The 27,590-nt window shown below is 40.3% G+C and overlaps 3 protein-coding genes across 3 annotated transcripts in view; 2 read left to right on the top strand and 1 right to left on the bottom strand.

Annotated features, from left to right (window-relative positions):
• elp3 (elongator acetyltransferase complex subunit 3) overlaps positions 1-27,590 on the bottom strand; it is a 127,841-nt gene that overhangs the window by 36,432 nt on the left and 63,819 nt on the right. The window lies entirely within an intron of this gene.
• On the top strand, positions 1,300-8,758 carry LOC139621763 (uncharacterized). The gene is made up of 5 exons (XM_071478587.1): positions 1,300-1,440; positions 1,628-1,764; positions 4,111-4,147; positions 6,605-6,662; positions 6,746-8,758. Exons 2-5 carry the CDS (start codon positions 1,640-1,642, stop codon positions 6,826-6,828), a joined length of 303 nt encoding a protein of 100 aa, XP_071334688.1. The 5' UTR covers positions 1,300-1,440; positions 1,628-1,639; the 3' UTR covers positions 6,829-8,758.
• Positions 11,593-26,063, top strand: znf395b (zinc finger protein 395b). The gene is made up of 11 exons (XM_071479458.1): positions 11,593-11,604; positions 11,722-11,953; positions 14,688-14,863; positions 15,470-15,657; positions 15,759-15,871; positions 17,908-18,107; positions 18,306-18,406; positions 19,443-19,737; positions 23,473-23,568; positions 23,983-24,089; positions 25,189-26,063. The coding sequence occupies exons 1-11, from the start codon at positions 11,593-11,595 to the stop codon at positions 25,298-25,300; spliced, it is 1,632 nt and encodes a 543-aa protein (XP_071335559.1). The 3' UTR covers positions 25,301-26,063.

The raw sequence follows: 27,590 nt of genomic DNA, 5'->3' as shown, positions 1-27,590 counted from the left end.
GTGTCTGGTCTGCTGCCTCGGTGCTTGAAGGGGTAGTTCCATTGACAAAGCAGCCAAGAAAAAAAACAAAAAACAAAAACTCAGAGCCCGATAGCATTATCGTGCAGGAGTGGCTGGAAACATGCACGCTGCAATTTTTCACCATGCTCTGGTATGCCACCTTCCTACACCCACAAACGCAAAGTGCATGCCTCACTAGCTAAACCTCAGAGCTGAACCACTACAGGTGCAAACTTTATTATTTTCAGTATCCCTCAGTTTCATAATTTTGACCCCTGACCTTTTCAGAGTGATGTCCTTGTGCAGAACTCAAACTCTGCAACTCTGAAGCATGGTAATCCAATTACACTAGCCCTAGTCTGCATGCAAATGCTGCTCTGCCTTAGAACAATGTTCCTTTTTCCTGTAATACCTCCCTTGTGAGTATGATTTTCAGTAGTTCCAGCCAATCAGCTCTCAGTGCACAGTCCAAGAGGGAGAGACCAACATGCAGGATGTATTACCATAGCAGTGTGTCTTTCTCTGGGCATTTACAGTGTATCTACCTAGACGTCACAACACTTAATTTAAATATGAATATAATGACATTACAAGACCACAGAGCAACACTATGTGAGAAAGTGTGGCGACCCGATAGCTGAGTGCTTAGAGTGTGTACCTCATGAATGCAGATGCTGTTAGCAGGCGAGTCGCCGTTTCGACTCCCGACCGGCCCAACTCTTTCCTGCATGTCATCCCCCCCTCTCTGTCACTCTCTACTGTCCTATCGAGTAATAAAGGCACAAAATGCCCCAAAAATATCTTTTTTTAAAAAGTGTGTTTGAGAGAATGTGATGAAAAAGTAAAACACAACAAAGATGACTCTTTATTTAAAAAGAAAGATTGGACCATGACATTTCCTTTAAATGGCCTGTGACGAGCTGCCAAATTTCTGCAGTCATGTAAACTCCTGCTAGGGGGAGGTGTCGTTTGCCTGTGTGTGTGTGTGTCTGCATAATTAGCTTTTCCCTGGCGGGCAGCAACAGTACAGACTTGTGAGAACATCCGTGTTTGCTTCAACACTCTTCCACCAGAGGATTTACATTCAGTTTGATCAGTGCCTTGTATTGATTTATTCAGTTTTCCACTGTTCAACCGGCATCTTTTGAGGTTCCTGTGCCACTGTTTTTGTCCAACACACATTTTCCAACATTCCTGGAAGCCACAGGCATGTCAGGTGCCGAGGCACTCAGGCATGGATGTAATTTAGTGACAGTGGAAACACAACACAATGGGTTGTTTATGGGGTTGTGATGGCACCTCCCTCAAAACAGACTGGACACCAATGAGCAGAGTCCCTCCCTAAGTCGCCTGCCTGCTGTGAGTCACATAAAGCAAAGGCAGTTGAATGACTGACAGCAGTTGGTGACAGAGCCACAGCGGAGTCAAGCAGCATCCACAGTGAGTTGTAAACCCTTTCTCTGTATTGTTTAACATTATGGTATATCTTCTTGAAGAATCTGAAAAGTGCTGGATTTCATCATGTGTGGTGTATTTTTTACAAGACATCATTAGTGTTATATAGCCTCATGAATTTTGCTTTGACAGTGTGCTTATACTTTGCTGTTGGGTTTGCCATTCTTTACAGAGCACCAGGACCATGGCTCCAGTAGGGACAGTTGACATGTTGGGTTGGTTTTCATCTCCAGAGGTGGGCATCATCTCCCTTGTCGTCTTCCTCATCCTCAGCGTTACTCTCCTTGCCCTTTGTGCCAAGTGTCACAGGTGAGTGAAATGTGATGATAAAGAGTGACATTAATTTCAGCATGTTAGTGTTCGTTTTTTTTCCCAGTACACTGTAAGATAGAAGCTGCCTTTGACCATTTGCACTCCTGGCAGCCAAAGGGAGTTAAATGATTTAAGAATAGTGTCATGTAATGTATGAATAATCTTGACAAGCGTTGCCACCCAGTTAAACAAGTCTGTTCCTGTTGGGAATGGCTGTTCACAACATGCTGGCTGATTCATTTTTCTGTCCCCTGGACTTGTGCAGCTTTAATTCCTATTCATCGCTTTCCAGCAGCACAGAACAGAGACTTGTTTGACTCGACAGGTGGTTTTTGATGAAGGGCGTTGTCTGTTTGAGGAGGAGGCAGGGAAGTGCAGTAAAATATCATTTTAAGGCTGACATAGTTGAGCCGATTGGGCGGGGCCGGGATCATTAAACTTCAACATCCTGATGGTCCCGATGAGATCTGTACGTGTGTGTGTGTGTGTGTGTGTCCATGCACATGTATGTGGCTGTCTTCACACACATCCCTGTGTGCATGTGTCTGTTTGCACGCCCATCAGTGTGATTGTCATGCCAAACATACCAGTGACAGTGACACAGAGGAAGTGTAGGGTGAAGCAACAGTCTTATCTCCTGCAGTCTGTTTCTGTACATTCCAGGGCTGGTTTGTCACTCAGAGGAATGAAACTGGAATGGGCCCACAGTGATAGATAGGAATCATAACTCACAACTCATAACTCTTTGCTTGATTGTTTAAAGGATCCACCAGAGCCAGTGTGTGTTGACTGATTTAAGACAAAGTATAGATGTGGCGGCATCAAAGAACGCAAAGGAGGTTCTGAAGGCAACAGTCTGATATGTGATCTCACACTTCAACTGATAAGATGAAAACTTTGTGTATTATATCTTTACATGCTGAGGGAAATACATTATTATAAATGCATAAGCCTGATTAATTCATTCATTCAGACTATTGATTCACAACTTTTTCCAACTCTTGAAAATGTTGGCGGCTCACATCCGACCCCATAACAATACAGAAGTGTTCTCTGAGCACTTTTTATTTCAGTGATAACGATCTACAGATCAGGACTGAACTGAAAGCAGATTTTCTTTTTTTAGACAGGTGGGGGGAATCATTTGTCCATTTCAACTGTCTCTTTTCCTCTTAATTCTTCCTGTTGCTAACCAGCCATCCATTTTGATACAGTTTTTGCTATGTATGTAGACTTTTAGCACGCACTCAGACTGCAAGTGTGATCAAGTGTACAATGTGGTCTGGCAGCGACAACATAAAAGTTCCTGTCATTGGCTCAAAACAGTCATTTGTCCACCCACTTGCAACACCTTTGTGGGCCAGTCAAGTCTCAAATATTGACAAAGCAAGTCCAAGTCATCATAAGTCCTGTTCCAGGTCTTGTCTCAAGCCTTGTCAAAGGAAGGCCTAGTCCAGTCTCGTCCTAGTCAAATCAGTTGCAAATCTGGATTAAAATGACAGCTCTGTCAAGAACACAACATTAAAACCTTTGTTGGTCAAGTTTAAAAACTTACCAGACTTCAAACTTTTACAGCAATTGAATGAGAAATTGGGCTCAACTGAACCAGTCAGGTCTAATGGACTCCAGCTAAGTTTAGATATAAGGGTATAGGCTGTCAGCATTAATAAGTTAATCATGATGAGATGAGATGGTGAAGATGGAATGGAAAATAAAAATATAATTTGCGAGCTTGTTTACAGGTAAATAAATAATCAGACATCTTCATAATTACACGTCAGACATGCTAACGTTAGCTTCTAGTTCAGACAGACTGATGGTTATGTGTTGTCAAGCAAGAGAAAACTGTTCTGAAATGCAAAATAAAAGAATTTTAATGATGTGATAAAATGTGATAATAGTTGCAATTAACTATTGAAATTCAGCGATTTATCGGGATTCACAAAAAACGTATCATTTGACAGCCCGAGTATGAATACTTGATTACTGGACGGTGCAGTGAGCAGCACAGGAGAGCGCTGAGGGCAGGTTGATGACCACTATAAACACAGAGACTTTTTGGATGGACGGCAGGGGACTGTGATCAGAGACCTTATTTACATGTGTGTGCATGAACCAGGTTGATAAAATCCACAAGGAGACAAACTCGGAAAAGAGCCAAAGACAAAATGTGTCAGACAGACACACAGACAGGGCTAAAGTTCTCGAGCCATAAATAAAACCTACGTATCTAAACAGGACTTCCGGTAGAGACCTTTGTCCCTATACACCCTGAGCGTACTCTGATATGACATACTATCATAACACATGATAACCTCTCATTTTCTTTGTTGTCATCCACAGGAATACTTCCAACGCATATGATGTGAGCGGAACAACGGTATGAACTGCCTCTCTTTCTCATCTTCCTCTCTCTCTGTTTCTAGTTCTTTCCCTCCCTCTTTCTATCAGCAGAGCATTCAGTATCTAAGTGTAGCATGTGGTATCTATTGTGGTTCATTAGCTCCCAATTAGGAGCAATAAGTAGCTGATTATCAGCTATCAGGAGGAGGACAGTAGAGGCTGTGATACTGCAGCTGCTATTGGCCTCATTAGATTCAAACCATGCAAACCCAGGAGACAAATGAAAATAGATCAGGCCATCAATAAAAATGTCCAATTATGTGAAGTTATGCTCAAAGAGTGTTTGGCATAATTTGTCAGGATATTATGAGTGCATCATGGCCATTATTTTTTCAATATAGCTTGAATCGCAAAAGCTTTGGGCATGAATTACTGAATTCAATTTAATATAATAATTATAATGCTACATACTAAAATCTGTAACTGAACCTACTAGAGCTTTTTACTTCAATTAAAGTCTTAAAATCTTAATAGATTCTGAAATTAAGTGTCAAAACAGTGTAAGAATGTAGTATCATTTGCCACCAAATGAACACAGTGAAAGGTATCACAGTCCACGCAGCAGCACAGTACACATCCTGGAGATAAAGACACATATTTGGTAGAAGATACACTGGGCTGAACAATATAAAAGATAAATGGCCCTCTGAAAAATCAGCAACAGATAACAGATTAGATTCCAGATAAAATGATAAATGAACTGCACTGCCCTCATTAAAATAGTCTCCAAATGGGATTGTCAGAAATAACTCAACTTATTAACTTAGAGGGTGTTAAAAAGATGTCAGATTTATAGTTATATAAGAGAGAGAAGTCTATGACTCTCAATAATGTACAGTAGGAAGAGGACAGGAAGTATTGATCCTCTGGTTTTTGTCACTGTTCTGTTTGTGGTCTGTTATGCTCAGTGCTTCACTGAGGTCCAGGTGGATGAAGACTGACTACTATCCCACATAATTAGGAAGAGGTTATTGGCTATATTGTGCAGGGGTGTTCGTGCATGATACCTGCTAATGTCTGACGCTTTTAAGATGTTAAAAATACAACATGGGGCGCTGTAAAGCATTCAAGCCAAGCATTAACTGACTCGGTTGATAGTAGAAGTGCAGAGGGACGTACAAGCAGAAGGGGCAAAATCACCAAATCAGTATTCAAGCTAACAAGCATCCATGATACAACCACAGGCATGGAAGGAGGATCGCAGCCAGTTTACAATGAGAGACTATGTTAAACAATGTTGGGGAAAAGTGGTTTTGTTCCCCTTGAGCTGCTGTTACTTTGCTGTATTGTCCCACAGCACCTCTCTTTGAGAGTTTGATAGGCGTTACCACATACCACGCATAAAGCAAGTTCCAGACCGCCCCAGGCTTTCTTGATAAGCTTCTTTTAGCGTCGCATATCTGTAATATAATATATCTTATGCTGCAAGCAGAAGCGAGGATAAAGGTCTCCATATGTTTTAAAGAAACAAAATTATATCATAACAGTGTCATAAGACCAGAAGTATTCATATTTGTTACACTGTTAGACAATTCGATAAGCATTTTGTTTGAAGCTTAATAAGGTCCTAACTCAATCTGTTGGTCAGTTGGCCCTAAAAAATATTTCTGTGTATGTGCTCCTGTGAAACAAAAACTGTATGAGCCTAAATGCTGAATGATTTTCAGTGCAGCTCAGTTGGTAAAACAGCTGGTAAGTTTACCTTAGTTAATTGTAAATGATTTACATACAGTACAAAAGCTAAAGCAGAATGATTTGAAGAAAATTAATAATTGTAATACCTCCAATATTGCAATTAAATTGCTATTATATTCTATAAATTAAACTACAGGAGTATATAATATACAAATAGTATACAATTTGTATATTATAGTATTCCAAAATTATACCTACATTAAAAGAATCAGATAAATAACTAAGCTTTTAACTAAGCATTTTTCATCAATTTCACCATAACATGTTATATTAAAGTTTTGTATGGATTACACAGACAATAGCAAAATAAGTCCAGCCCATACTTCGGCCTCATGCTTCTTTTCTTCTGACCCAGCATATGCCCAAATCTGGCCTGTATACAACATGACTGAGAGATGTTACTGCCACATTTGAACCAATCCTGGTTCAAATACAGAAAATCCGACTCCCGGCCAATACCAGAAAATAACACCTGAAATCTGCCCAGATGTGGAAGTATATGATCCAGACTTGGGCCAAGAACCAGGCATATGGTGGCTAGAAGTTTCATTTTGCTATTGCTTTAGCAGTGCTGGCAGCTGGATTTTGTCAGCTTTGGTTAGAGCCAGGCTAGCTGTTTCCTCCTGTGTCCAGTTTTTATGCTTAAGTTAACCAGCTGCGAGCTGCAGCCTCATATTTTTTTATTTAACATACAAAGATATTACATCTTTATAATCCTTTCTGTCTTTCTCTTTGACAGACTGATGGAGCAGGGGGAGCCAATGGGAATGCCGGCACAAAGACTGGAGGAACCACTGGTGAGTTTTCTATGAATTGAAAAAAAGAAAAAATTCAATCTAAAGGTTATGTTTCACTTACACTTTCTTATCTAAATGTCCAGACCCAGGGTCCACAGCCTACTCAACATGGAGAGACCACAGAAACATGCCTCCTAGCACACTGGAAAGATCTATGCAGCAATAACCAAGTAACCTGAACAATTACCCCACTGCCAAATAACAAACACCATATAGAAAACAGATGTTCCCAATTTCTAAAGCAAGAATCAGGAAAGAGGACAAGTCATGCTCCACAACACACCTTTTAACAGAACCCCAGTTTTTCACACTTGACATTGTCCCAAAAGGACAGATGGACGGACACAGAGAGGACGGAGAGAAAGTTGGCCCTGTCCTCTGCCAGCTCGAGCCACCATCCACACCTTGACTTCACCGCGTCAGGCCTTCACTTATCTGGATGGAAATTCTTTTCAAAATCATATCTCTTAAATGGATTCTGAATTCATATGACACAACTTTTCACCTGAAGACTTTGTATTAACTAGTCATTGACTCTTCTGAATATTTTAGTATTTTGAAGAGTTTGGATTCTGCATGTTCTTACTACTTTTTTCTGTCATTACCCACACAGGAGCTATATGATACTAAATGAACTATATGATCATACACACAATTGTTTAAGTTTTTAAACTCTGACTGTAAAAATCAGCAGTTATAAACTCTACAAAAAAAACAGTTGCAATGCCAAATTGTTGCTTTCGTCTTCATTGCTTTCAGCCTGACAGATTCAGTTGAGAGGTGTTGATTTGAGGCTAACTTGGCTTTATTCTATTACCTCTGATCGGCACTTAGTCATATTGATTCCTGATGTGTGTGGCTTTAGCCTCTGCTTTCCCACTGTTAAGTGAACAGGGAGCTGATCAAATTATGTAATTGTCATGAAGCTCTTTCCTGAGTGTAAAGCAGTGGGAGACGACAGTGAACCTTTTATCTTGTTTACTATAGAGTGTATTTACTTATTAGTTTTTACATTTGTTGAAATACGCTTATTGGCTCTCTTGCTGGGAGTCAGACATGAGAATCAATGTCACTTTTTATACTTGACTGTTAAAAATATGAAGCCAAAGCCCGGAGACAGTTAGCTTTGCTTAGCTTAGCACAAGGACATACCAGCATTGTTAAAGCTCAAAATTATATCTTTTTTGTTTAATCTGTACCAGAAAACACCCCACACCCCCTTTTTTTCCAGTCTTGATGCTAAGCTAAGCTAACTGGCTGCTGGCTATAACTTAATATTTAACAAACAGATATGAAGGTGGTATCTATCCTCTCATCTAACTCTTGGCAAGAAGCAAATAAACCTTTTTTTTTTTTTTACAAAATGTCAAACTACTCTTTTAATACTGACAGCCATTTTCAAATGAATACAGTAGAATTTAAGATCTTTGGATGTATTTTTCCTAGTACTCCTGGCAGCCAATGGTTTCCACTCATTTCTGTACTGCATGGAAATAATTTTGCAGACTCTTGCCGATAATGTATAGGGGATTTGAAGTATATGGGGATAAAATGTGAAAAACTACAGGTATGGTCCTTTAATCATACTATTTACCTGCACAGTTTCCACTGTTGGTTGGATAGGAAAACCATGAAGTGATTTCTGGTCTTGTGTTGCATGTATTGACACTGATTATTTATGGTAAGAGGGGATTTTTCTAACCCTTGGTGCGTTTTCCTTATCAATGGAGGGATCGGCTTTCTATTTGTTCTTTTGTGTTCTTTCCTGCTGCTGAACAGTTCCTGATCTGGTCATCGGGCACAGATTAAGTCTAGCCTGTAGAGTTACATTAATTGTAAACACGCATGACATTCATGGTACTTATGGGTCTGTTTGTCCTGGAAACAAAGACAGTTCAAAAGCCATTGTTGCCCCTCCTGGCAGATTGTGATGAGATGGGAGTGGCACCTGTGTTTTACAGAGAATTCAAAGTGAACCAAAGGTCAGAAGACTTCAAAGGGTGGAGCTGTCGTTCTTGTAATGCCTGTTCTCCTGCCATGCGTTGCCATATTAATCTGCTCAACTGTCCAAATAAACACACCCAAGTGAGACAACACTGATGTCTGTGATACGGCTTCTCTTCCCACTGTAAACTGAAGGCCCTAAAAACCTTCTTACTGTGAGCAATTTGGTCTGAAGTGAACATAAAGGTTTTTTTCTACAGTTAAACAGTTTTGGTTATTTCACATGCGTGATTTGTGTATTTGTGTCTCTGTCTGATCCTCACTGGTTTCAAGTGGGTGTCACAGTTTTGTGACAGGTAGGTTACTGTCAATCAAATCTAATCAAACTACACCCACACACTCCTGATGAAGCACATGAACTGTATTTGTGAATTTTAAAGTCGAAATGAATAATAACTTCATATTTTTTCTTCAATACTTTAACTTTGACTGTTGCTTATTTAGTCATGAATATTTGAGAATTTAGACTTTATGGGCATTAAATCCTTCATACTGATGGCAATGACATTTCAAATAAACAATTATGAGCACAAGTGTTTTCAAGCAGCCTTGAAATTAGTTTTTTCAATAGAATCCAATAGTCAATATGAACCTTGGGTAGAAAAACACTTTGAATAGATAAACAGACACTCAGACATTCTCTTTTTTTAGAAGTAAAAATAGTTAACATTAACAACTATTTTTAGTGGGGCTGCGCGATATGCAAACCCTATTGTGACTGCAGTATGAGTCATGATTTTAGTGGGGGGAGGAGATGATTTTCATTTTCACTGAAAAAAATATATAAAACAGATAATGATGTGATTTTTGCTGAGGTCCATAACAAACCAGCATGTTCTCTTACACCTGAGGAATATGATTTGTAGTTCTCTTCTTGTGGGACAATGAGGTTGAGATGTTTGATTTTTTGTGACTGTCTGAACAATTGGATCCCAGAGGAAAGGAAAATACAAGAATAAGATCTCTTCTTTGTCTAGTCTATTTCTCCTCAACACAATTGAGCTCAATTTTAGATCAATATAAGATTTTGACAATTTTTTTCAATTTCTTTATCTCAACTCCTAAGATCTTAAAATAGTCTTTTTTCTCTCTCACTGCTCTGATCTTTACTTGTCTGAAATAATCAGCTAAACAGTGAGATCTTAAAGAAAACTTGATTGGCTTATAAATGAGCCTGCACAACACCTGAAATTGTGACTGTGATCAAATGAAGACCTGTAAGCTCAGCATAAGATCTGCTGCTTTTCTCGGGTTTCTCCTGTTATTCTCAAAGTGGACGGGACTGATTTCTCATACCTTGATCTCTTCTTTTGCTCCTTATTAAGGGAAAAAAGGGGTTTAAGAAAAACAGGCCAGAATTCAGTGATCTCCAAATAAAATAATATTTATTTCTGTGAGACAAAGAAAGCACATCAGAATCTTCCTCTGGAGTAGATGGAATTTGGTACAGAGATACGTGGGGTCCAGAGCATTAATCCTCAAGACTTAGATGATCCCTAAACTTTTCCTCCAGCCATTAAAGATTTAATTTGTCTACTGAAATATTACATGAACCCTGACCTTTCCTCAAACGCCAAATATCAAGAAATATCTTGACAACTATTGGAAAGACTCTCATGAAATGCGGTTCAGAGATTCAGGTTGCACAATCAGTTGGAATAACTGAGGTGAATTGAAAAGATATTTTGGTTTATGACCAAATACCTGCAAAACTAACAACATGCCCATCAGGAACAGCTGTTGCTGGTGTTTATGTTAGCATGCTAACACGCTAAGCTAAAGTGGTGAATGTGGAAAACATAAGACTCGCTAAACATCAGCATGTTAGCTCTGTGTTTTGCTTTTGTGGCTGTAGACTCTCAGGCTTGTTTAAGAGAAGGTGCCAGATGGAGGATATCTCATTTTCCAATGACCTAAAACTGGACTTTTCCAATTTGCCAATTTCCAGGCTCCACCCAGACTGTGAGCAACACTGTACATCCCATCTAAACTGACTCCAACATTTGCCCACTACCCTTAAATCATTATACCTGTTATACAATAACATTTATGATCGTGATAAAATGTGCTGCCCTGTAGTTTCTATCAATGTTTACCTGCTTTGTAAATCCAGGATCTGTTAACGATATCAATATCAATCTGTCTCACCAGTCAGTCACTAGAGAGCCTGTCAAGTTTACACGGTGTCAGTAACAAGTGAAGTAGGAAGGGAAGGAAATCTGTCTGGTTTAGGAATCAGATTGGGACTAGGATTGAGTTACTCTCTCTCTCTCTCTCTCTCTCTCTCTGACTGTCTCGGTGCTCAGACCCCAAAATCCCTGCTGACTGGATGTCTGGTGGAAAGGGTGCAGACAGTGAACACTAATCCGGCTCTCAAACACACACAGAAACACACACACACACAGGCACGGGCACAGAAACACCCATAAAAGTCGTGTTTGATCTCTATGAGGGCAATTTATCATGTGATGCTGGGGGTTGATATGTGGTATAGGTCTACCATGGTCAGCAGTCTGCAGATCTATTATGTTTGAGCTATTTTCATTTGATTAAAACAATTAATGGTGCTTGAAGGTGTCCAATTACTGATCCGGTGTGCCTGTTTTTTGTTTAATGAAACTAAATACATATACATATATGTATATAATAGTAGCATCTTACAGACCGCTTAATGTCTTATTTTATTCATTTAGTATCATATGTACCTTGCATATCATGTAGGCCTATAGTTTATTTGCACTGGTAATTGTATGCAATATAAAATGTGTGTAAAAAAAAAACCCATCAAACGTTTAACCATAATGTCAATGCAATGTATTTGTATGAGGAATAATCTCATTCTCATCCGTGCATCCTTTTTCCTTATTTACTAAGGGCAGAAAATAAACCATGGACACCATTTCTGTTGCTCATGTGACTGAGAGACATGAGAGAAATGGTGCAGATTCGTGTGTGCCTGAGACAGACACACACACACACACACACACACACACACAGGCAGACATGCAGACAGAGTAGGATGCTGCCGCTGCTGCTCTGGTAACCCCTCACCTAGATCATCCTCTTGTGCACGGCGCGCTGCGGGCTGATATCTCTGCGCTCTGCCCAGCTGTCACCCCCGGCATTGGTCCACCAAGCAGACACACGTAGGCGCGTAACCGACCGACCAACCCCCTCTTTCCCCCGGCAGACCGAAGAGCCGGCGAGCGGCGGGACGGCCAGGCAGCTACTCGAGCGGCTGCTGCAGCTCCGACGGGACGGACAGGTCCGAGGTCTCCACCGAACGAGTGAGTACATGGAAACATGTTGTTTTGTCAGGTGTAGGTTTTTGTTTTGCAGCGATGTGGGCTGGGGAGAGGGAAGGAGGGAGGGGGTGTTTCTCCTGCGCTCAATCTCCGTTGCCGGGTGGAGATCAGTGATGTAGTTCATGCAAGATAAACTGTGACTTCTGCTCGGTTATTACCCGAAGATACACCAAAACCACCGCCACGAACAGCGTAAGGATAATAACTGGAAGTGTGAGCTGCCTCCTGTGAATCTCTGCCATCGTGCGTAACTTGGATCAAATGTGCAGTAGCCTACTTACAGGGACTCCCACTCAAATTCCACTGACTGATGCTGAAATGCGTGTATTTTGATGTACGATAAAAGCAATTATGCGCCTATAAATGCGATTTCAAATGCGTGTACTTTCACTACATCAGTGGGTGGATGACGTTATTATTATTTTCATTATTTTTTTTATTATTTCAGGCGCAGTGTTTAAACATACTACATTTACATCCTTCAGTTTTGTGTCATTTGGCCTTTTAATGCTTTTTTAAATTTGACTTGGTGTCAAGAATAAGGTGATTTTCAACATGACTCCCTCGTCCAGCTCAGTCCCTCCCGGCGAAACTCGTGTCTGAACACGTTGTCAGAAAGGAGGTGTGTACCTGAAAATAAGGGCTCAGCCAATGAGCGGCGGCGCCCCGCCCACACGGTGCCGCTTGTTTACTACTGAAACTCGGCGCTGATTGGTGGAAAGGTGGGGAAAATCGGGCTTTATGTGGTGTTCGGATCCACAGGAAAAGAGTTGGAGATTACAGCTTCGCCTTTTTAAAATGCTGTTGGGCGAAGGTTTTCAAGGAGGAAACAACTTGAGAGTTTGGCACTGGACCCCCACTTCTCTTTAGTAATTATAGTAGAAAAATTCCCGTCATAACAGCTCATTGAAATTGTTCAAAAAATAATTCTAAAATTACATTATATAAACAGACTCACCATATACAATATAAAGCAGTATACATACTGTGTTTATGTAACCCACCAGTTTTCTGTTTATTCTAGTGCTGTTGTAGTGTTTTTGTTTTTATATATTTTTATTAACAGTAATAATAATAAGAAGAGTAATATTAATGTTATTATAATTAAGGGCTGCACCAGTATATGCAGTTATTTTCAGGATTGATTAATCGGTCAAATGTTGTTTTGTTTTGATCAATCAAATAATTGTTTATACTTATTAAAACTGCCCCTCAAACTAAAATGTAAAGATATCCAGCTCACAACACTGTCAAACTGAGAAAGCATCAAACCTCTGTATCTGAAAAAACAGAAAATATTTGGTATTTTTGCCTTACAAGATTAATCAATCTGCTGTGATGGGAACACAAATGAACTCATTTACTTCATGTGACTCATTTGATTATGTAGGTCAAGTAAGAAGCAGCTGATCAGAACGGACAACCAGTTCTCCAGGAAACTCCAGTAATTGACTTTGACAGCCTAAAATTATAATATAATGTGAAACATAGTCAATCATGGAAGGTAAATGCTAAAAACTCAGCTTTCAGCCATTTGACCATTTCACCAGGATTATTCCGACGTGTCTTGAATGCAACATTGCCCCCATTTTACCTCTATGGGCGACAGGCCACAGTGAATGCACCCAAACGTCAGATTACGTCTGCAGAACGTGTTATCAGTGTTAACAGAGTAGACAACAAAACCACAGCAAAGATTTGGGTTCAGCCAGAATTTAAATCCACACAAGTCTGTGTTAGCTTCAAATTCCTGCAATAATTTCCAAATCTCCCGTGGGGTTTTTGCCCTGCACTGTCAGGCAGGGAGATGAAAGATGAGTGCATGAGTGTTTGCCAACACACTCTTTGGCAAAGTTACATTCTAGTTAGATCATCATATTTATTTATCATAGGAAGCATAATATTTATCACTTGATGCCATGATACATTAATATAGCTGAAAATAACCATCAACTGTCATCAGTTCATGCTTTTAAGAAGGAAGCTGTGCAAAATGTGCAATGAAAGTTACTTAATGACGATGGGGGAAGGAAGTGTATATTATATACAATATTAAGTGTATTATATTCACTTATATTAATATTACTATTAATATAAGTTAACATTATATCATATAAAAGTGATATAAACGCACAGTTTGAAGGGGCACTGCATCAATTTTACACATGAAGTTCGGGTTGCTCATCATGAGGAGTACTAGTCTGCCTGTGGAAACAATTGTATATTGTCCTCTGTGTTCTGCAGTAGCTTTACAAAGTCTGAGAAAAATAACAGTGATGACATCGTCAGGGTTATTTTTTTAATTCAGTTTTTATTTTTTATCTTTCTAATCCTGATCAAGTCTTTAGGGTCATCTTGGCTTTAGCTCTAGACATGAAACAGGAAGCGCGCATTGCCAATGAGAGCTGTGAACTTTGCATTAAGTGGACATTTCAACAGCAGAAAGGATCAGATGAAAGACACCATTGAGATGCATTATGGGAAATAAGAGACAAACAAGAGACAAAAAGTCAGGATATCTTGACGTCTGCTGCTCTGATTTTGACCATTGTTTTTTAAAACTTCCACAGTTTTGTTGATGTTCAGAACTGAGTCTCCGGGGGGCCCCCAGTATAGTCACTTTTAGGAATATTTCACTTTAGTGGAAACATTTAAAAATGAAGTCAGATAATTAGATTGATCAAATCTCATGTTATCCCTGTTGTCTCCTCTGCAGGAAGGAGTGACACTGTGCTGGGTCCCCTCATTGTGTGCAGCAGCACCATGGCAGCTATGGGACCGGAGTACAGAGCTGGAGCAGGGTCAGCGGGGACGGCAGTGTGCCCGACGGGACTGCAAACCTGCATCTCTACAACGACGCACGACAATAGGCCGGACATGCAGCAGACTGTTGTAAGTTGACTGAGAGGGACGAGACTCCTGCTCAAAAAATAAATGTATTGTTTTCTTGGTATGTAATTATTAATTCTGGTGTTATTGCAAAGCTTTTGTCGCTCATTCAAACCTCCATCTATTTATTAATTTACAAATTCATTCATTTAAAACGTACAAATAACAAATAGCCTGTATTAGGCTTGCGTCTTGCTACAGGTGCGTTTTCATGATAGCATTTTCATAAGTTTAAATACTTACTGAGAAAAAGGAAGTGCTCTCACAAATGAGGTCATGATTTCCTTCCACTGTATTTGATGTAACGTACTACCTGTTCAGAGGTTGGCAGCCTTTTCCTTTTCACACTGTTTCACTGGCAGATCGTGCTGTCGGCCTCCAGGACGCCACAGATGGACAGGAAATATTCTCTTAACTGTTTTATTCGTGGCAACAGCAAAACTCAGTAGCAGGTTATCAGAGACTCATGTAAACAGCTTAACCCAACGGAGTATGTCTGTCCATGTCAGCTTGAAGGATGATGCTGAAGTGAACCAGAGCAAGAAGCAAAAACCATAACTTTTGCAGACTTCAGCTTGGACCTCATTATTTTACTACCTCTGTTTAAAGGTGTACACGCAAAGCTGTGTGCAGACTGAGAAAGATTTCACAGAGAGGGGGCATCACAAGAATAAAACATCTGTTTACCTGCAGAGGGAGGCTGAGCGAGCCTGGAGCAACGTGGCCGCTCCCCTGCAAACTGTAGGAGCCACAGTGCATCTTGGCAACATGTCAGCTACCGGAGAGGCACCATACAGGTGGGGGGTTAGTTAACAGTGTAAGAGTGTGAGTGTGTGTGTGTGTGTGGACTTCATCGCACCAGTCTAATGTTAATTCTTATACTGTACGTCGTCTCCAGCTTCCGCAGCCCAGAGTCAGTGGAGATGGACGAGATCATGGCCGCCATGGTTCTGACCAGTCTGTCCTGTAGCCCCGTGATCCAGAGTCCTCCACAGACAGATCCTGGACCAGGTCTGTCTCACCTCACCAACACACAGCTTCATCAGGCATCCTTTATAAGCGGGCTCATATGTTGTGACTAATGGCTTTATTCATGGCTAAAGGTAATTTATTAGTGCTTTATCTTTTAAAAGACATGGTCAAGGTCAAACATTGGGTTGCCTTGTTATGAGAAATGTCATTGGCAGGTGGTTATTCTTCTATTTGATAATAGAGCAGTTATAAATGTTGCTAATCGGTTTCACCACAAAGCCTGAAGTTGTAAGTCATTGATAAAAAATGTTAAGAATTAACTCTTTCAAGGGTTAATAAGGTTTGGTCCAGTGAAGAGGTCAGTCGTCTAACAGGTCAATGTTTTCAGAACCTGGCGACCCAAAAGTTGTTCAAATTAATGGCTATCTATAAAGATGCAGTAAATGATTTATTAACAATTCATAAAACTTTAGTTACAACTTAAAAATCTTTTCTAAAGAGTGCGTTTTCAGAAATTGATACTCTGTGTTCAGTAACAGACTGCTTGCAAAAGCCAGACTCAGTCTTATGAGTTATGCTTGCAAACAGGATTTATGAAGCAGCTTTTCAATACATTAAAGTCAAAAAACCCAACATAATATTCATTAAGTACTGCAAACTGAGTATTTGTGAGGCGACTGTGTGCAGTAAAACCAAAGGAGACTCCGGAGCAAATACAAAGCTGGATGCAGAACTATAATTTCCTCTTGAAAATACAGAGAGGAATCAGTTGTCTGCTGTGTAAACACAGTGATTGTGTCAGTTCTGTCAGCCTATATATCATATAGCTGTAATTTTCCATGCTCACCTCTTTTATTTTAAAGCTAGGCTATGTTACTTGCTGCTGAACACTGTCACTGTGGCATTTATAGTAGAATAAATGCTAACATGTAGCATAGCAGTAGCACAGGTAGACAAGAGTCTTAGAGCCAGAAAACTGACTCAGTCATGTCAGTTACACACAGTCTAAAGTTTGCTAACATGAGCTAACATGAGGAAACAAGTGTTGTTGTATTAGCACAACCTGTGAGTGCACGGAATTAAGCTCAACTTTTTATTTATAAGAAAATGAATGTTTTCTTTCTTGTTGCAAAATTAACACAGTCTAACTTTAAGAGCAGTTGTGAAAATCCTGCAGCACAATACACGAGATGTAGCTGTAACTTTTATTGCTCATCTCTTTGCTGTTTCAAAGCTCGGTTGTGTTACTTTTGCTGAGTACTGTCATTGTGGCATTTGCACTGTAATGTCAAATGCTAACATGTAGCATAGTAGCAGCTCAGGTAGAAGGAGTCTTAAAGCCAGAAAACTGACTCAGTCATGTCAGTTACACAGCAATGTCTGTCTAAACTTAGCTAACGTTAGCTTTATTGCTCAACTTTTTATTTATAAGAACACAAAGGTCTTCTTTCTTGTAGCAAGATTTAACATGGTCTCAGTTTAAGAGGAGTTGTGAATACACATGATAAATAAAGAAACTGGCAGGACTCTATGATCACAAGCTCTTATTGCAAGCTCACAGTCTGTAATTATTGACGAGGTCTAGTTTCCTTATTTAAACTTGATTAGTATAAGCTTATTTCCCCAAGTAAAAAATAGATAATTTGCTATTTTTAAAGTTGCTATTTAAAAATTGGGAGGGTTATAAACATAATATCACTAAATAGAGAATGGAGCAAAAAGGGAGTAAAATGATGGGAAAACTGTCTCAGTAAAGAGACGCACGTCACAACCTTGGCACTGGTGTGGGACACCTGCTGTTCTCCGTAGGACGGGCAGAGAGGAAGCAGCAGAGAGCCGTCCCAAATGCACAGTATCTATTTTCATCACAAAGACACAGGGAATGTTTGAAATCTAAACCATAAGGTATATTTCCACAGTGAGCTATTAATGGTGAGTTTGCACAGGATTGAACCAGCATCAGCACTTTTAGGGTGAAAACATATGACAGCAAGTTGTTTACAGTATTCACTAAGTCTGGCAAACAGGATATGAGGCAGTTTTTAAAAAGTTAACCCTTTCCTCTCATTTTCCAGCTGGCTCATCATCGTCAGTTGACATGGAGTGTGGCGGCGGCGAGCTCTCTGACAGCGGCAGCAGCGGCTACTGGAGCTGGGACCATGGTAATGTGAGCCCCACCCCCTCGCCGTCTGTCACTGAGATGGACAGCAGCCCCGATGACGGCCTACACATGGAGCTGGAGCAGGGAGAGGAGCTTAATGCCAAAAAGCCAAAGGTACACGGTCCCTTAAAAATGTTCAGTGGTGAAGTTTTGGGACCATATGGTGGAGATTGTTGCGTCTGTAACCAACAAAGTAAGCATGGCGTCATGTTTTGAAAGACTGAGACTGATCTGTGTCTCTCTGTATGTTTCCTACCCTCTCACCTGTACTTTACCTGTGCTGTGTTCTCTCTCTCCCTCTCTCTCTCTCAGAGCTCCTTCAGAGGTGTGTACAAGTGTCTGTGGCCCAGTTGTGGCAAAGTGCTCACGTCTTCAGTCGGAATAAAACGACACATCCGTGTGCTGCATCTGGGGTGAGCTGGCTCCTCAGCCACATGCTTTTTACGGAGAGATACTGTCTAAATATTTTATACTGGTGTAGAAACAATACCTCAGTTTAGTTACAGATACCACAATGTGACTGTTTTTTATCCCTTAGAGGCTGTAATTTCCCCACAACCCCCCTCCACACCCTCTAAGCTCATGTTTTACTTTTTAAAAAAAGAGACTCTCTGCCTGCGGTAATGGGTGTTTGTTTTGGTTTTTTTTCAACCACCTCTTGAAATAGAAAAACTGCACCACAGTCCCTCCAATAGCATAGAATAATAAAAAAACTAAAAGAGGCAAATTCTAAAATATAGCAAGCACCTGTTTAAACATTAATATTTGCTTATTTTACTCATTTGAGGAAGTGAAATTCGCAATTACTAATTAATGGCAAACATAAAAAAAAACAATGTGTCCTGTTTATTCCAGCCACTTTCTTTCTTCTTTAAGCATTAGATCTTACAAGCAGTGGCTGAAATTAAACATATTTTATGTTGTGCATCTGCAAAATGAAGATGTAAATCAGAAGCTTTATGTTTAAAGAGTTAATTGACAGTTCTTAGGGAAACTTTAACGTGACTGTGATGAGGTTATATACTCAGTGACTTCCCCTATAGCACTTGGTGTTAACTGCAGTGATATAATACCATTTTAGAGGTGTATAAAAAAAGAATATCTTTTTTGGGAGGATTACATCAATTGGTTGCTTAAGGGGCATGGTGTAAGTGGTGAGCCTCATGTCTACATTGTAGTCTGGGCTGAAGTGAAAGCCAGACAGTTTGGCACAGTGGAACATTTCTGAGCTGGAAAACAACATTAAAAAAGACAAGACGGGCTGAAATTTTTACTGACTGACTTCTCTTTCTTGGTTAGGGAAAGTGATGAAACATTTTTGAGATTTTACATCTGGGCCACAGAGAGTGCTGCTTTCAGAAACACTCCAAACAGACTAATCTTTCTCTCTCTCTCTCTCTCTCTCTCTCTCTCTCTGTGTCCACTGGTCTGTCCACGCCACACACACAGCAGTGGATCAGACCAGTCCCAGAGGGAGGAGGACTTCTACTACACCAAGATCTCCTGTGAGACCGTGGATGCCAGCTCCGCTCCAGCTCCTTCCCAGCAGGCTCTGGGCCAGGCCTCGTCCTCTCATCTCAGCTGGGCCTCCTGTGGTTCTCCTCCAGCCTCGGGCCTCCAGATCCCCCCAGCTCACAGGCCCAGGTCCAACTCCAGCTCCGGGCTGGGCCCGAGCAGGCCCAGTCCACTCAGCCAGTCGGCCCCCGGCAGCTTTTGGCAGATCCACTCAGAGCATCTCTATCAGGTGGGTGCAGCAGTAGTGCTCTCGGTGTCTGAGGGGTTTTGGCTTGTTGACTGTGAAGACTGTCAAACACTGACAGGGACCGAGTGTGAACAACTTTAAGACAGGGAAAAAAATAAACTCTTACAATAAATATCTTACAATGTTCACCTGCCAATAAATCCTCTCCATCTCCTCAATCCATCATTTGGAAATTACTTTTCTACTAAAGGTCAGCAAATAAAATGGAAATACCAAAAGACATCAAAAATGTTTTACAGTGTTTGGAAACACAACACTACATTTTTTTTGTCGTAGCTTCACCCCATTATTTTCTTTTAAATTAACATTAAAAAAACATTAAAGACATTCAGAATTAAGCTTATTCTTGTTGATAGAGAGCCAGGAGACATTTAGCCTAGCTTAGCAAAAAGTCTTGAAATGGGGAAAAAGCTAACCCAGTGTTTCCACACATCCTGAAAAACCTGTAAAACAGTTGACCAGTTTTCCAGTCATGGGAAACATGGAAAATGAGAAAAAAAAGTAAAATTGTCCCGGAAAGTTATTTCAGCTTTCTCCTATTTTCAGGCAAAGTTGTGTTCAGGATCACGTTGATGTTCAAATGGTCGGCTCGTTTATGAACAGACTGCTGTCGGTTTTGTTTGGCCGTGCTGTGAACGCACCCTGAAGTAACATCACATGCTGCAGGTTGATGATTTATAACTGCAGAATCATTGCTCATTCAATCATTCCTCATTGCTCATTTTAAATCCGACTTCCTCAGATAGAACCATTGGTGCGTGGTGTGATTCCTGTCTGTCATATGACTTAGATCAACGCTCAAAATGTCCTGGAAAATGATCTCTAGAAAAGAGTGGGAACCCTTTAACCTCTGTCCAGAGATGATAAACTCCATCTTACCTGTACCAGTCCTGTTGTCACCATGAGCTGACACTGGGGGAGTCACTACACCCAGCCAAGAAATAGTCCCTCACATGACCTCCTCTGAACCACAATGTCACGTGTTTTCACTTCAGCTCTTGTGCTGATTAAACAAACAGGATGTGACGTCTGAATTAAGAAGCCCCTGGGGAGATGTTGGGTGTTCGGACAGAGCCAGGCTAGCTGTTTGGCCCTACCTCCAGCCTTTGTGCTAAGCTAAATGGCTACATGAGACATGAGGCATATTTCCTCAAAAATGAAAAACTTTTATTTTCAAGGTTCACTCGTTAACTTTTCATCATCATTTCAGACTTGAGTTGAAAATACAGAATTTAAAACTATTATTATATAACATTTGTCACATGTGGCTGATATTTAGACAAAGGTTCCTCCCAGACCACAACTAGTTAATCTGCCTTCTTACTTTTCTGTTTCATATGACTGATCGGACGATTAATTAGTTGTGTGGGTGGATGTAGATCTGCTCCACCAGCTGCAAACCTGGAAACACACTCACCCACTAAAATAATTAAATTTGTCTCAATTTAAATGAGTATTTTCATGTTTTGGTCACTGTCTGACTGTCTGTTTTCAGGAAAATTACTCAGAGAAGACTCTCAATTTGTCTGATTTCTGGGAATTTTTGAGGTTATGTCCCATTTTGGCACAAAGTTTAAGTATTGGCATTGAAGAGCCCTACTTTCAATAAACAATAGTTTATTTCTGAGAATTTGAGTTCTCTGGAAGAAGGAAGTGTTTTGGGGGATGAGATGCTTTGAGAGCGATGGAGGGAGACAGCACAGCCCTTGTTAACATGAATTATTAAACGTCAGGCGTAGATTTGAGTGTGTGACTAGAGGAATTTACTTTCCAAACATCACAGTTTCCCATTTCCCAAATTCAATCAGCAAATCAGGCTGTAAATGAAAACAAAAACACATGTATCGAGATTCCTTCTTCTGCAAAATACAAAAAAAAGGTCTTTTTTTTTCTGTAACGAGCCAATGAGCTACAACTTTGTTTATGCATCACAAAGCAGCACATTTTACTGGTGACCTGCATTTACCCTGTACCACTGAGCATGTAAATGGATGCTTTGTGACAGTGAGAGACTAAGCTGTCGGCGTGCTCGCTCCCCTCAAGGAGACCAGACTCAAAGCAGCCTGTAAAAGGCAGAAAAACACTACATGAATTCTTCCAGTGGTTGTACAGCACTTAGGTCTCGATGGCCTTTTGTCTGTGCCCACTTTGAATGTATTTATCCTATAAACTTACAAAAAATGTCCCCAAGAAACTTAAAAATCAACCACGACACTTTTGTTTTGCATATGATTCTTCATATGATGCAGATTTTAGAAAATTTTGGACCTCATTTGTCTTTAATTTCCTCATGGATGCAGAAGTCTAGTGGGGCCCTGCCTGTGTATGACAGGTGCAGGTTGAATTCTGGGTCAGTGTTTGCGTCATGGCTGCTGGAGGCTGCATGGCTGAGCACAGCGTTAAACTCACACGGCCACGTTTTTGTGTCCGATCCAGGCACACTCAGGGTTAACACAGCGTGGATTTATTGTGTTCAGTTTTGTGGATATTAGTGCAAATTTTTTCCATCTTCTTCTGTCTGCACTGTGGGGCGGGGTGTCAGGAATGTGCTTTGTTCAGAGGGTTGCACAGGAAGGAGAAGTAGAGCAGAGGGAATGGGAACAACTTCCCAGGAAAGGATTTAATGTGTGGCATTTCTCGTGCTGCCTGTTTGTTACAGCGAGCTGGTAGAAAGAGGAGGAGAAAATCTGTGTTTCAGGTTTAGGAATATGTGTGTTAGAGTCGTGGTGAACCTAACAGATGGTCGGTGTGCGTTGGTTAGTGTGTTTATAGCTCTTGTTTCTAGTTATTATGGGGGCAACAGTGTCCTGTATCAGTGTAAGCTGTAAACTTACGCAGTGAAAACATTCTAACTAAAGGTTGCTGTATATTCTTTAAATAAGGTGGTAAACATTTTGCTGTTCTAAACAACATTGCATTGTTGTTTCACTTTGGGAATTTAGCATGTTGTCGTGTAGGTTTATGATGCAGAACAGAAAACCTAGGTTAAAACCCTAAAGCTGCTGTAATAATGTTGTATTTACAGTGGGTGAAATGACTAGGTGTAACGTCAAATGTCTTGCTTGTAGTGACAAACCCACAGATTTATAACCCAACACAGCAGATTCCCTCTGCTCCATGTGGCATTTTAGCATCTTTTAGCGTATTGTTTTGGTTTTACTACCATAATGTCACTGTTTACTCGCTGTCACTGGTCTCATCAGTGTCACTTTCAGCAGCATCAACAACTGTTTAAGAGAAAAAGCTATAAAAAAAGCCCACTGTAGACTACAGGCCCAGCACAGAGCAGCAGAAAGACAAAGTTAGCAACTAGCTGGTGAACATAGAGGAGTATTTAGCAGATCAAGAGCTAGATGTTGAGTTGCTGGTCACTAAAACAGCTAAAAGGAGAATGAATATTGGCCAATGGTCAGAAACACAATTCACAAAACACAAATGAATGCTAGCGTTTCTCTGTGACTGCTGGATGTGCATCTGTTAGCTCCTATGTTTGCCATATGAACTTGAAAGGAGGCTAACAGCTACAGTGTCAGGGTTGTGTTTACAGTTTGTTTCTTCTGCCCCCAAGTGGCCGAGAAATCAGTCAAAGCAGGATTAAATGTTTTTAGTACAAAGATGAAATTTACTTACCTTTCACATGAAAGAGGTTGTTCGTCAGTTTAAGGTTCTGCAGATCGAGGGAATCATGGTTTGTTTCCTCTTCTTTGCTCTTCGCAGGCCTGTAGCCCCGTCCAGGTGTCTGTGGCCCCCAGAAGCCCCGGCTGCCAGGGTTGGACGCCCACCGCCTCTGTCTCTGGCCACAGTAACACTGCGGTGGGTCTACTGTCCCATTCTGTCTGTCATTATGTGTGTGTGTGTGTGTGTGTGTGTGTGTGTGTGTGTGTCTGCCTGTCTATTAGTTGCCTCTTTCAAGTTTTTTTCTTGAATTTTTTCTTTTTTTCTATAAACCTGCTTTTTGTGTAACAATTGCTTTTACAATATTTGATTAGATTTCTCTCTATAATCAGAATGTTTTTATCATATCTCAGTCGCGGCATCTTATTGTTGGTGTGCTACAGATCAGTCTGTTTGATTTTAAACAAGACAGAAGATTCATGGTACAATAGACTCTCTCACATAGAATCCTGACTCACCGCTGATACAGTTAGATCATTTATTAACCACGTCTGTCACTGACATACATATGTGATACTGTTTTTATTAATGCTGTGGTTGTGTCTCTCTCAGATGGTGAAACCTCGCTGCCGGTCTGTCAGCGTTGGGGAACAGTGGCTCCAACAGAACAGGCTGCAGCCTATGAGCGTGTCGCCGTCCCGCACTCACTGCTCCTTCAGGTGAGACGTCACATACCTGAGTTTGTTACTGTTCACTGTCTGACTTTAACACATAACACTTCAGCTCTGCCAGCGGCTCTGTGAGGCTGTGCTTTGGCACAGTGATGCTTAAGAGCTAAATGCTAACATGCTGATGTTTAGCATCTAATGTGTGCGTCAGAAACACTGAGCACAGCTGAGGCTGATGGGAATATCATTAGTTTTGTGGGTGTTTGAACATAAACCAAAGTATTCAACAAATTGAAACTTTGACCTAATAGTGGTACTACGTGAAAACTATTACGATTCAAAAAAGATTATAATAACCCATCCAGTGGTTGTCGCTCTTGTGGCTGATATAAAGACCATAAGTCCTTGAAACCAAAAGCTAATCGTGCATTTTGTTTCTTCACCCTCCCTTAATCATGTTCATAGTTTCCACACCTGAGTCCCATAAATGAAAACATATTTGCTTCAGTTTTCTCAGCAGACCTCTGGTTCAGCTGTTGATGGAAATCCATCATTGTGACTTGGAGCAAATGATCATATTTGGCTGATTTGCATCATTAGAGTTTGATCACTGTCTTAAAAAGGCTTAAAAATGGACTAAAGAACTACTAAAATAGAAACATTTGCATGTTTTACTCCAACACTATTGTCGTAAACAACCTTTTAATGCCTTCAAAACACAGAAATTACTTAGATTTAATTGTCCAGTATCAGTTTAGGATTGATAACAGGCTCCAGTCCAGTGTTTTAAGTTTGGTTGTGGGCAGATTGTTGAGATTTGACAGTTGCGATATAGATTAAGCAGCTATCAGGAAGGTGCCCTATGTTTTGAACACTGGGTGTAAATGAAGTTTTACAAATAAAGCTTTATTGATTTGGGCCCCGTCCACTATCTGTCTCCTCCAGGTTGTCATTCTATCCCTCACTGTGCGACTCTCTATGAAATCACATTTCCATGGCTCAGCCAGGGAAGATAAAATTCATTCAATCATCTCGTCATTTGTTTTCTGTCAATTTTCCCCTGGCTCTCATTTTTATATAGATTGATCACGTCAAGTGTGTGTGGCGGCGCCCTCCCTTCTCCTCACGACTTGTGTCTTTCCGTCTGCAGGAAGGGTCGCGGGGAGGCCAAAAAGTGCCGCAAGGTGTACGGGGTGGAGCGCAAGGATCAGTGGTGCACCGCCTGCCGCTGGAAAAAAGCCTGCCAGCGCTTCCCCGACTAAAAACAGTTGTGTGATGACGAGAGAGCGTGAGACGGAGAGGTGGCCGGACGGATAAGTGATACAAGAGACTTTTAACAAAAAGAGGAGATAAATCAGGGCCTGAGAGCCATTGAGAAAAACAACTGTTCTTTTATTACATGTGTTTTTTGTTTTTTTTTTTACTTCAAGCCTGTTTTGTTTCTTTCCTAAAGGAATGCAAAGTGAGCTTTCTGTATCTTTGTAACTTGATCCTGAGAACTGAAGTCAGCGATGGTGCTAACTGTTGACTGACTTTGACCATGTGATGTGCTAAGCCTACAGTACTCTCCTACTTTATCCAAAGGTCATATTACTGCCCCTGTAGCTCCACTTTATTAGACTGCTACTTGGCTGTTTTCTTTATTCCAACCCTCTCTTCCAGTGGTTACACAGTGGTTATGATGTACATTATATTGTGTGCTTTGAGTTACATACAAGTATTTTATACCTTTTTTTATCGTCTTGTTCAGCTCATGTACTGGGCAGATTTTTTTTTTGGATATTCATGTTTTTTGGCACTTTGTTGGAATATAAACTCACAAGAATAAGCTATATTTGGTTTGACTCAACCAAGTTCCTTCCATAAAATGGATTTCCTTCCTGCATACAAACAGTGTTGTAAGATTTTTACCCATGAAGCTATGGAGTCGCAGTCATGGGACTAGCATTTGGAGAAAGAGTTTGTAATAGCAATAAAAAAGAGGAAATATATTGTCAGACACATTAAAAAGCACTGAGAATTTGAGATGCTTTTTTTGTTATTTTTTCTTCTGCATGACAGTCCACAAAAGAAATAGCAAACTATTTTATTGTAGTTTTCTCTATACACATTTTGTATGAAGACTCAGAACAATGGTATAATGTTAGAAATGTGGTCTGAAATGTACACTGTATTCACAAATTGGTTTTTTTGTGTCGAGGTTGACAGAACTGCACAAGCACACACACACATGCACGTGCACAGTCTCTCACACACACACAGAAACACACATACACACACACGCGCGCTCTGCAATCACCCGCACACTCATATGCATACATTATTACATCTCTTAATCAAACACTAGTTAACACTATTAAGATGCAAGAGAATGCATGTGACCTACTTGTGGAGGAAAATATCCTGATTGCAGAACAAATGACCATATTTTTTTCACCCAAGCAGAAACATCCTTTTCTGGATAATACTAATGACCATAGTTGACATGCACAGTTCATCCCGTTCCTTTGTTCTTAAATGGTACATTAAGATGGTTTTCAGAGCTGGTGTCATTTAACAGACCTCCTTTCCCATCCTATGGTGCAGCACACACCCAATGACCCTGGAAGTTTCCAGATTCATGCACTTAAGTACAAAGTGACATGAACATCTCTGCAGATGTTTAATGTTTGAGGATTGACTGGGGATTAATTTATTTTTACTCATGAGTTTCCCTCATTTCCATAATTACAGGGTAAGTTAGGGACTGTATGAAAATTATTTCAGGGGAAGGGAGGTCAGAATTGTCTGTGCCTACTTTATTCATTCAGTGACAGTTTTTCAGAGGCTCTTTATTCAAAAGTAAAGTAGCAGTTATATTTAATATTGTGTTGTCAAAAAAAAAGGCAATATATGATTCCACTTCTAATATGAGCACTGATAGCTAGAGTGAGCAGTTACATAAATTTATCCAGTTAAGTGGCTAGCCAATCCCAACAATACGATAATACTGCTTTAGCTAGTGGGTAGCTAGCAGAGCAACATCATACTAGGCTCTGTATCGCCATAGCCGCTAAGCCACACCCACCTTTGAGCGAGCCAATCACATCTAAAGAATTTGATTGAAATTCCTCTAGAAACAAAACTGTCTGTAAATTCAGTTTCATATGGGAAAATTTCACATTACAAAAGATAAAAACTTTCACTTTAAATTGGATGTACTTAATTCCCTTACAGTTTTAATGCTTTCATTCTTCTATCAATACTGAATTCTAATAATATATATTTCTATTATTTTAATTAGATAGATTTTTTAAGGGAAGGGTCCAAAGAAAAAATGAATAATGCTTTTTTAAAAAGTGATACATAAGGTTTAGATCTTAATGTGATGGACAGGTAAGTTAAGTATCAGCCACATCAGCCATTTGCTATCTTATGCTAATTTCTAATTTCACCCTAATTTCTTAAATGGGGAGTCAGTCCTTGGATTTATATTAAATATCACAGAGGATATGACAAAACTGATCCCAAGTCAGTATCCAAGGGCAACATGTTTATTCCTCCAACACTAGA

This window comes from Trachinotus anak, unplaced genomic scaffold (assembly GCF_046630095.1).
Source record: "Trachinotus anak isolate AG129_WGS33_773 ecotype Australia unplaced genomic scaffold, CSIRO_AGI_Tana_v1 ptg000005l, whole genome shotgun sequence".
Lineage (NCBI taxonomy): Eukaryota > Metazoa > Chordata > Actinopteri > Carangiformes > Carangidae > Trachinotus > Trachinotus anak.
The sequence above is the reverse complement of the archived record's forward strand: the minus strand, read 5'-3'. Positions and strand labels throughout refer to the sequence as shown.

Coding starts and splice junctions, on each gene's coding strand:
- LOC139621763 (XM_071478587.1), top strand. CDS start 1,640: ATGGCTCCAGTAGGGACAGTTGACATGTTGGGTTGGTTTTCATCTCCA. Junction 4,148..6,604: donor ATGATGTGAGCGGAACAACG/GTATGAACTGCC, acceptor TCTCTTTGACAG/ACTGATGGAGCAGGGGGAGC. Junction 6,663..6,745: donor AAAGACTGGAGGAACCACTG/GTGAGTTTTCTA, acceptor CTAAATGTCCAG/ACCCAGGGTCCACAGCCTAC.
- znf395b (XM_071479458.1), top strand. Junction 18,108..18,305: donor TTAATGCCAAAAAGCCAAAG/GTACACGGTCCC, acceptor TCTCTCTCTCAG/AGCTCCTTCAGAGGTGTGTA. Junction 23,569..23,982: donor CTGGCCACAGTAACACTGCG/GTGGGTCTACTG, acceptor TGTCTCTCTCAG/ATGGTGAAACCTCGCTGCCG.